The 11,035-nt window shown below is 41.0% G+C and overlaps 1 protein-coding gene across 1 annotated transcript in view; it reads right to left on the reverse strand.

The window, feature by feature from the left end:
- The window catches only part of znf521 (zinc finger protein 521), an 88,972-nt gene that overhangs the window by 76,097 nt on the left and 1,840 nt on the right, over positions 1 to 11,035 (reverse strand). The window contains 1 exon segment of the mRNA XM_029524804.1: positions 5,258 to 5,311. Within this exon segment, the coding sequence (XP_029380664.1) occupies positions 5,258 to 5,311 (54 nt within the window).

Genomic DNA, 11,035 nt, shown 5'->3' on the forward strand with positions numbered 1-11,035 from the left:
CACAGACATAGCCATAGAATTCACAATATGTACTGAAATGTGAAAACTTCATGTCTTTTTTTTTGCAGGTTGCCTGTGGAGGAGGTTGAGACTTTGATTTTTCTTTTACAACGGCCTTTATGAATCATTAATTTCTCTAATATTACAACTCGATCCTGTCAAGGAAACAAATGATGGCTACATTTAAGCATTTTACTTTTCTGATATAAAAACTACATTTCCTTGTGTGGAATGAAGATGCATTTTATGCTTCTATTTTATATTAAGTTGATACTCTCACATTGTTTCATGGGTAATAGATTCACAATAACGACCAAGTGAAAGAACAATTCAGAACAACTGGGAAATGTATGCACTTAAAGCCCAAAAAAGCTTTATGCATGTGTGAGTTTGATTTCCACTCCTAGTTTTCTCTTGTTTGCGGTGACAAGTTTCAGCTGTATCTTCCAGTTTCCATGTGATTCCACGTTGGGTCAGTGCTCTCAGTCGAGCTGAGTGACCTCTAGTGCTCCACCGTGATGCAGTGCTGGAAGTGTAAACTGCTACATGTTTGGGTGTGTGGGAGAGAAGGGGTGGGCTGTTGGGGGAGCGCAAGTGGGATATGACACGGCAAGGTCACGTCCAACCCTGGGATTAAAGAGCCATGTCAATACTGAGGTTCCTGTGCCTCTGGGCCTTATACAGTAATCCATCAGATCAGGACATCCTCCTCTACCAGTCTCTACAGGCTGGACAGCAGATCAATACCAGCATGCTTGGAAAGGCTGACAATCACATGTCGAATACGAAGGGGAAGCATGTGTGGCATATTGAGAATTTTTTTATCATGCCCAACACCCACTTTAATTTTGTTAATCAGATGGACCATATTATTGTAGGAGGTAAGGACAAGAGGGATGCTGCATTGACTGCTGATCCATATTCTGATAAGGTCAGCTCAAAGTAAGACGATCGTAGCTCAGACTGAGAAATTATTCATGAGGGGAATATAATGAAGATCTGACTGAAAGATTTTTGAGGATAAATTTTGCAGTCTTAACGGCACTAAAAGTGAATTAGTACTACACCAGTAAAATGTGGAAGTCCGAATGGTGATTGACATCTTTAAAGCTATGTAATATGTGACTGGGAATTCCAGTCCATCCATCACATGCACTCTTGTCTCTTATTGTGTCTAGCGACATTTATCATGGCACAACTTTCATTTTGTAAGTTGAGGAGTCCTCTGGACCCCCCACCCTTATATTATTGAATATTTCTGCTCTTAAATATTTATAACCTTTTAATTGATATTCTCTTCTCTGCTCTATTAGCCCCACCAGGGACCTGCGGTCCCTATTAGGGAAGCCTACACCACTTGTCCCCCACTGTCTGGCCCACACACTAAGACAGGTGGAGACACTGACCACTGGGGAGAAGAGGAAAGAAGAGTATGACTGTGCAAGAATGCTCAAAGGGAAAAATATGAATATGAAGAGGTAAAAGGAATATTCGGGCCACACTGCAAGGCCTCAACTCCCTATATTTTTCATGCAGAAAGTTAACTTTCATCGTGAACTCTGCCTTTAAGCTCACTGGAGATTTTACATCTAACCCTAAGCTTAAAGACTGAAAGATATATTGAATGCCTAAAACAAGAGAAGACGCAGAAAAGTTGTTGTTGGGTACCAAGCAATTTTTTTAAATGCAACATATGATGGATGTCAGAGTTTTGAACTGCATTTCATTCAAATCTGGCCCCAAAACACTGAACTCGAAAAGCACAAAATCACTGAGGGCTACGCTCTTACTTGCCTGTAGATACAGTATGTCTAGCTCCATTTGGTTTTGCCTGGGTCTTTCTTCGCGCAATGAAAGACCTTGGTGTCAAAACATTATTACCAGCTCACCCATCTCCTCATTTCCCCCATCATTCCCAGAGATCCTGATCCTATGATGCCCCCTCCCTGGCAGCCCACCCTACAACCACCCACCCCCAAGTTCAAATTAAGAATTTATTTTAACCAGCGAGCAGCTTCTGTCGACACATGTCGACCGGCCTGATCAAAGGTGAGTACGCTCCTTCATCAGAGTGAAGGAGGCTGTCAGAAATAGGAGGACATTAAGATTGAATAACCTTCACACGGTTGCCGGCACCTCATTATTTAAAAATCTAAAACTTTTGCCGAGCACCCGCCATATATAGGTCACACTACATTCTAATGCCACATGTGCCTCCGAGTGTATCCTCCTCTGTGTGGATGGGATTTGGGGCTCTCCACTTAGACCGTCACATCCACTGATCCCCCATCATTAAAGAACGTCATGATCCGACGATGAGGCTGTGAGCTTGACACTTGCCAGATTGTTAGCGATTGTCAAGAATTTGCATTGGGGGGTGATTCAGGGAGGAGGGGGGAGCTGCGTTCATATGGTAGGCACATGCAATCTGATTTATCTGTCCCACCGATTCTCTATTAAGGACTAATTGCTATTTAACATTTTTATGCATCTGATATTTGAAGGCAGATTAGCAGAGACATTTGTCAAAAGCCATCTCTCTTAAGATGCTAAACATGTTACAAGCTCAAAGAATGATTTGCTGTCAGAAAAACATTTTCCATCATGTTCCATGCTACACTAAAAAAAAAACAAACAAAAACAAACAAACATGCAGTATAGATATGAAAATTTGATGCATGCTGAGATAAAAATATGAGTAGCAGAGACAGAGGAGGTACCAAACAGTCACAGGAGCAGTAAGAACAAACAATGAAGACAACACAGAAAGTGATACGTAAAGGCAGCAGCACATATAATCACAGGTATACAGATGCCATCATCCTCCATTAAAACGTGTGCACCAAAAAAGTATAAGCTTACAAAGAAGAATGGAAATCAAAGCAGTTGAATGAGAAACAGCATTTGAACATACCAAATGCTCTCTTTCTCTCTCTCACCCTGTCTCTCTCGCTCTCTCACAGGGAGTGATAATATTGAACGGAGCGCCTTGCTATGCCATTAGTGCAGTAAAACATCAAAGGAAATGAATAATAGAGAATATGATTTTCTGAAGTGGTGGAGTGAAAGAGTCCTTTCCTCTTCCTGCTGTAGTGAGCCCTGCAGTACATTGATCTGTGGGCAGCCTCAACCTCAGCCGGAGTCGGAGTCTCGTACGCCGCACCACCACCACTATGCTACTCCGCTCTACACTACGCCACCTTGGCACTCAGGCAACCCTTCAGATCTCTATAACACTTCCATTTGCCTGAGTCCACTCCACTTTGACAGTGCTGACACCCTCTTCCAAAACAGCCTCAATCTGACATAGCCAAGAGCAAAAAAAAAAAAAAAAAAAGAAAGAAAGAAAGAAAATGAAAAAAAGAGAGGGATGTATATATAAGAGAGAAGAAAAAGCACGGGGCATGTGGTTATAATTACACACAGGCAGCACAGTGGTAAAGCCAAGCTGCAGATCTTAAGCCTGCTCGACACTCTCTGGGTAAAAAAGCGCACTACCTCATTAAATCTCAGATATCACACTGTTTCTGCCCCTCTATACTATGCATAATACTGTCTATCTTGTAGAAGGCCTCTTTTGTTAGTATTTCTCCTTTGCTACATATCAAACATGAATGAGAAACAGGATGCTGGGCCTGCAGAACGCATGCAGTCACAGAAGAGCACGACTGGGGGTTGACTTATGAGCCAGATCTTGACACCATGTCTGATTAAGCCCTCAGCTTGTCAGGAGTCTAATGGCTATTGTGGCCGTGTATGTCAATGTGGCAAATGCATGAAAAGCAGGTAAGCTTTTCTACTGCATTTCAAATTGATGCTGGAAGTAGGGCCTTGTTTGGGCAGTGGTTTAACCATAAGGATGGATTATTGCTGCCACGGTAAAGACCTTGTCACATACAAGTGGTGATGAAGCATAAAAAAAAAGTTGGAAGTGACAAATTGGCAAACAGTAAGAGAAATCTCACACCACCTTAAAAGTTTGCTACCACAAACAACTCTTTTCTCATTGACCATTTGTCAAGCTGCATCCTGAGAGGGGGTTAAAAAATAAATCAGTCAGACGGAGTCAAATGAGGAAAGTGAGAAATTAATTTGTGCGCCCTCCTGATTTCTCCACAGGCAGACATCGATCATGTGGCGGCTGTCTCCCCTCACTCTGGAGATAGAGATGGTGGAGGGATGGGGAGAGGGGAGATTCGTGTGTCTAAGGGGGTCGTTGTAATCAGGCACACTCATTAGCTCTGCTTTGGCTCTGGATGACAGGAGGTCTCCCAGGCAAGTCTGCCTCTTATGCCCAGTCCTTCATCCCTTGAGCTGGGGTTAGATGAGCTAAGGAGGCAGTTTCTTTCCACAGAACTACCCACCAATACATGTCAATACACATTAACACAGCAGCAGATAGGCGTTGCTCTGCTTTTTCCAGTGAGGAGCAAACATTTAACTATGTAAGATGCTTCTGATCACGTATATAGTAAGTGGTAAATTACGTATGTAATTTTGATAAAACACATTGTTGGTCATTGTACTACGTTGGTATAGAAATCACAAACAAAATCCGGATAGCATAGCACTGTGTTCATAAGCAGTGGAGAAAAGCTGGAATCTATTGTAGTGCTGCATGCAACTCATGTGTTTCACACAGGAGCACTCAGAAAGCTGTGGGTAAATGCTGGACTAATGTGGCAGCCTAGGAGTAGCCAGGGTCCCCAGCCTGCTGGGCGAAGCCATCCATATCGGGTTTAAAATAACCACACCTGAGACTTAACCTTTACCAGAGACAAATGAAATGAAAATATACAGTGTGGTGCATCAGGAGCAGGCTTCATTCATAGGGGGCTTTCTGCTAGCCTGACCTGAATTACCGCTCTGTTCCTGGAGGGCCACTGTGAATGGCACACGTGGAGACAGGACACATTCATCTGGGCAGCTCTATTTTACATCATACAGGAGGTTGGGAAACAAAGAGTCGGAAAAAACGTCAGGAACACACAGAAACACAAGGACAGCTATAAGCACACCTGTGTGTACTGCATACATGCACTCACAAGCAAGAGCCGCACACCTCTCGGACCCTCGCTTCTAAAAACACATGCAACCATGCAGTTTACAGTATGTAAACCTCAAAAACAGGAAACACATACTTTCCATCATTCTGAGCCAAACAAAGATTTTACAGGCAGACAGACACACATGCACACACGCAGACACATGATCCACTTTCCAGCCGAAAATGATGAAATATGAAATGGAGCATTACCGCTTGGAATGGCAGTCTGCCCGGGACTGTGCTGGTCCTCTGTCACATTGTCTTCTACTGCCAGAAAAAGAGAACGGGGGTGGGATGGGGTGGGGTGGAGGGGGGAAAAAAGAGGGAAAGAAACAGTTAACAGTGAAAAACAAGTTAGACACATTGAGATTTCCTTCTTTTTTATTATTTACTATTGAGATTTTCTGTATGGAAACTCCAGGAGATTTCAACAGCTTTCGACAGCTCAACCTGTGGTTTGGGAATCCATGCAAGCCTTTCATATGTATGAGGTTTGGCAACAAGGCAAACAGCCACCCACGTAAATAACATATTGGACTGGGTAATGACGTGATGAATTATGAACGTCTCCCATGAAACGTCCTCCCAACATCAACAGTGACCAAGTGAAAAACACCTTGATGACTGCATTAGTGAGAAGGTTGCATAGCACCTTAGTCAGTGAAATTAAATGGGTATCAAAAAGAAGATTTGCAGGTTTGTAGATCTTCAGAAAACTGACTGTGATTATAAATGCAAAGAGAAAAAAAATATATATATATATACACACATATATATATATATAGACACTATGTGCTACAACAGCCAAAGCAGCGCCAAACTGCTGCACGATGGATGTGGTGACGGCTCGATCAGCGCTCAGATCCACTCATTAGGTCCACTTTCGACTTTTCAACAACACCACATGCCCTGAAAACCATGTCTTCTGTTTAGTAAAAGGTAGGAACCTCTTACATTTCAGCCTTTTTGGAACTGGTGAGAATTCCTTGTGGCATGTCAAGGACAAGAAATGAAATGGATTTTAACAGCAGGAAGAGAACAAAAGAGTCTCCCACCTGTTCCATGTAAAATGAGGGTCTCACTGAGGACTTCTTACGCCTCTGCGTTCCACCCCTGCAGTTGAAATGCATTCTCCATTGTGTCTTTTCTTTCTAGCCTTTCATTTTGCTGGGCAAAGAGGAAGGGGGAGTCTGACAGGACCTCCCAGTAGGGGAGTGTGGCAGTGACTGCCAAAGCAGAAACTGGCGCACTTTTAAAATCACACAAAATATCCTGTACTTTGCATAATTAAGGCAAGATCCTATGGTGGCAGAAGCCTATCCCTCAGGGGAGCACAAGTCAGTGTCAAGCAGGGTGTCAAATCTCAGTGAAAAATGAAGTGGAAAGTGTTGAGCTGTTTCTTATGAAAACTGCAAAACGACGGAGCAACTATGTTTTGCCATCAGGCCTCGTCCAGCTGAACTTCAGCAAAAATGAACTTCTGAGTAAATCCTACCGGACGATTTTTCCTCAAAAGACGCTTATAAAGAAATTAATTTCCATATGACTGTCTTTGATCAGAAACCCATCCCTTAGTTACGATAATAACTGATTTACATTAAATATGCTAAACAAGCATTCATGGGTCTGGCAATTAATTAGCTAAATCAATTAATAATGACGGAACAGGCAGAGTTGGACACCATGGAGGTATGTCCCTTAGAGCCACCACATAGAACTGCAGCCGCCAACACAGAAACCTTGTCCTGTTTAGGAGGCCTTAGTGACTGACGCCCTGAGAGTTTAATGAGTTTCTCCTGCACTGTTGAGTGCCTTGCATCTAGGATCATTTAAATGGGCTAGGGATAGGGGGTCCTAATAAATCCCCCATGGTTCTATCAGAGATTGGTGGTGGGAGTTGGAGTTTTTGTTTTGATTACCATCCCTGTTGGTGAGATGAAGGAGATCAGGCAGAAAATTCTATTTTACAATGCCATAAGAACTTAAACATAACAGCAGTTTGTGATGATTTCTCACCACTGTGAACTTATTAAAAGTTTTGTCATTTAAAGTAAACAACCTCCATCAAATTGCAAATTCTTTTCTCATTTGCACCTGTCTTCGAGTTAATTAATAGCTAAGAGTGATCAGCGAGCTTGAACTGTCAGGTAAGGGCGCACTCCAGTGATGGAAACCGGACATTCGATCAACACTGTGCAAACACAAATAGCTGGTCAGTTTTAATTAATATAGTCTCACGCTCATGATCGCCCCATGATGACAATAGCTTCAACTGAACACAACTCAGTCTGCGTTGTTATTAATGCGTCACTGCTATCAGTTAATTAATGTTTGACAAGGTACAGTGTATCACTCAGCTGGTGACAAAGTGTAATCATGCAGCTAGGTTTTGTTGATACAATACCAAACACACTTGGGATCATTTCAGCACTGCTTCTTTGATTTTTTTTTTTTTTTTTTTTTTTTTTTAACGGTGCAGGAAAAACATAATCCCACAACAAGTGACATTAAAGGTCACAAATTTACACACTGACCACACACAAAAATGAGCATATTAACTGTCATTATTATGTGACTGATGGCCCCAAAGAAGGGACATTTCCTTTTTCAGTATGAATTAAGTAAATACAGGTACGAGGGCAAAAACAAGGAGCAAAGGAAAATAGGGGGAGCAAAAAAAAAAAAAAAGAGAGACAGAACAAAAAAAAAAAAAAAAAAAACAAATTAAACAAAACAAAGCAAAATATGTTAAACAGATGGGTGACCACATGCACAGACAACGAAATATCACAATCGCAAAAACAAATGATGTGGTAGACATGAATAAGCAAAACATAGCCGTTGTGTAAGAGAATAGAGTAAAAGTGTGTGGACAGCACGCACACAAATGTGTGTATATATAGTGTACATCTTTTGAGCTTTTAAAAGGGGTTTGCCATGCATTTGTGTGTGTCTGGGTGTGTGTGTGTGTGTGTGGCTATCTTGAAGCACTTCTCATACATAAAAAAAGCCCTGAGTGTGTTCTTGGATATGCGTGACTCATCTGCTTGGTTACAGCCAGCCTGGACGATACAGTGCCGAACACAATGGCTGTGTAATCCGCCCTGACTGACCGGGAAGGAGACGCTCGCCACAGGGACTACAACTCAATTTAGCTCGGGTCAAGAGGTCAACCCTCCTCAATTAGGGAAGGGAAGGGAGGGAGGAGGACACACACTGCACATGAATAACTTTCTTAATGAGCATTATTTGAACTGGTGATTAGTGTCATAAATAATTTGCAATAGAGGAGCATGTTAATCATGTTGCATAATATTTGTCAACCTTTATATATTGCCTTGTATTGTAAGCAAATGATAAGAGCACCTATTCATAATAAAACAAAAGCGCTCCAGTTGCAGCAATAAAAAAAAGATAGTAATTAACAAATCAATAATCCCATCACACAATTATTGCAAATTTGGCTCCCCCAAAAAATATTACTGCTATTTATAAAGGCAAATTAGATAGATGCAAATAAGCCCAGCGATATATAATTTCATCTACAGCAGTGGGGGGGAATCAATCATTGTCTCTGAATCAGAACTCTTTTTCCATGTGGCAGACAATCCATGACAACAAGAGAGACACATGCCATGGAATAAGAAGAGATATCGGCCAGCTCCCGCGACACCCAGTCCAACACACTGAGCCGCATGTCAAGAGCACTGACAGCCGTGCTAATGGGATTTTTCTACGGCTCCATCATAATTTCCTTAATGATAATACTAACCATATTTTTGTGTCACATTAGAAAAGTGTTAATGGGTGTTATGCCACAGATCATTAATTGTGAACAGACTGCAATACTGCAGCTAACTATAAACTAGGAATGACGCAACTGTTAGCAGACATTTTAATAAGGGAGGAAAAAAATACTGTGGAATAGCACATTTCTGCATTTCTTTTGTTTCAAATTAAGCAAGTACTATTATTACATTTAAACATGCTGAATGAGTGTGTACAGAACAGAATGCTGTGTGAGATATTGAGTATTTTTTCTCTAACAAAAATACTCAAGCACATCACAAGTTTTTTTTTTTATTTATTATTTTTATTTTACTTTAACAAGCCAGCACTAAAGGGGGAGTGGTTTGCATCTGTAAGAATAACGGACCTGGTCAAGTTTCTTTTCTCGAAAAGAAAAGCTTCAAATTATTAATGATAATTTAAACACAAACATCATGATATCTTTAAAGTTTCTTTAAAAGGTCGAGTTCCAGTTCCAGTTTTTTAGAGGAAAAGAAAAATGTACTTCAAGTTAATATGTTTCCGTCTGAGCAGAAGAATTTTAACTTCAAACAGACCTATTATGTTAACTTAGTTTTTTATGCTCCCTTCACAGATTTCATAAATCTAAAACCTCATCTGTTAGGTTTATATGTAAAATCTAAACATAATATTTCCTTTCATGTACAGCAACGCAAAACTCTAGAACTTTCTGGAGTATGGCAACAAATTTTAGCTCGGCAAAGACATCAAATATTTAAGGTGTACATGACACAGCAATGATTTCATGACGACTGCTGTACATAAAGTAAATGGTGCAGAAAATATATTTATATATGCAGATGACAGACCTGGAAACTTCCACCTCAGCCAATAAACACATCAGAACTGAGGCCTGAGAGTGTCATTTGTGCTCCAAATGAAAATATCAACCCAGCCTCACATTACTCAGGAAGTGCTGTAGGACAGGCAACGTGGCAGTCATCACACACTACATGCAGGATTTGAAGTGAGATCCTCCTTCCTCGCTGCTCACCACTGACTGAGGCAATGTGCTGACCCAAAGCCTCTGCACATCAAAACAAAATTACAATGTGCCTACAGTTGAGAAATATAGAAGGCTCCGGATTGAGTAAATGTCAGGGGCTGGGGTGAAGTGTTTGCATATAAGCGAATGATGTATGGTCTTGTCCTGTGCCATTTATTCCCCCAAGCAATAACGTAGCCGGATCTGTCTCTCAGACTTAATTGAAACGGGACTTGTAATGTTGCCCTTTTCCTCGGTGGGACCAAAAACATAACCTCTGACTCCCACAAGCAACCAAGACTGAGACTGAGGTGTGTGTGAGTGTGTGCACGCGTGCATGTGTATGCACGTTTGGATACACAAGGGAAAAAAGAGCCAACTGTCACAGCATTATTTTCTCATCTCAACACACACTCCACGTCCATATTATCCATACCAGCTCCTAAAATGCCGCACATGATGCCCGCTCTACCTTCCCTCTATGTTCCATCGGCATCTCAATTTATTTTTCCTTCTGCAGAACAAAGTGTTCTTTCTCTGCAAAAAAACCAAAAAAAAACCAAAAAAAAAAAAGGACCGTCCACATTGACCACTGCTTTAAGTCAGCAGAGAACGACCTATAAAATGGAAACCTGAACTCTGAAACCTCAATTTGTTTGCAAAAACATGAAGCTCATGCAGACACGGGCTGACAGACAGCCATGCACATGAAGACAAAAACTCTAATTCAGACATGCCACTTTTGCCACAAAATAATATTTAAAAAGTATGCAAATAAAATGACAATTTCTGTCTTGAAAAAACAAAAGTGAAAAACACAATGTGAAGCAACTATTTTAAAGAAATGACAAGGAAAGTTATTGTGGACATCTGTATAAGTGTATCTGTGTCCCTGAGGAAACAGATAGACAAAGAACAATAAATAACATCTGCCTGGTTTTCCTTGGGTCTGATCCAAAACAGGGAAATATCTATGACGTATCTACATTTTAGCTCCGCTTGAGCAGTGAAATGAAGACATAAAAGTCGGCATGTTTTGTGCACTACATTTTTCCAATTTAAATTTTAGAGACAATAACAAAACAATGTTATCACTCAGACTTCATTTACATAGCGATGTGTTAACTCTCTATCACTCTCTGTAGCAAACATAGATGTACACAAATCTTCACAGATGTTTTTCAAAACAGGCA

The sequence above is a fragment of the Echeneis naucrates genome, chromosome 17 (genome assembly GCF_900963305.1).
Source record: "Echeneis naucrates chromosome 17, fEcheNa1.1, whole genome shotgun sequence".
Lineage (NCBI taxonomy): Eukaryota > Metazoa > Chordata > Actinopteri > Carangiformes > Echeneidae > Echeneis > Echeneis naucrates.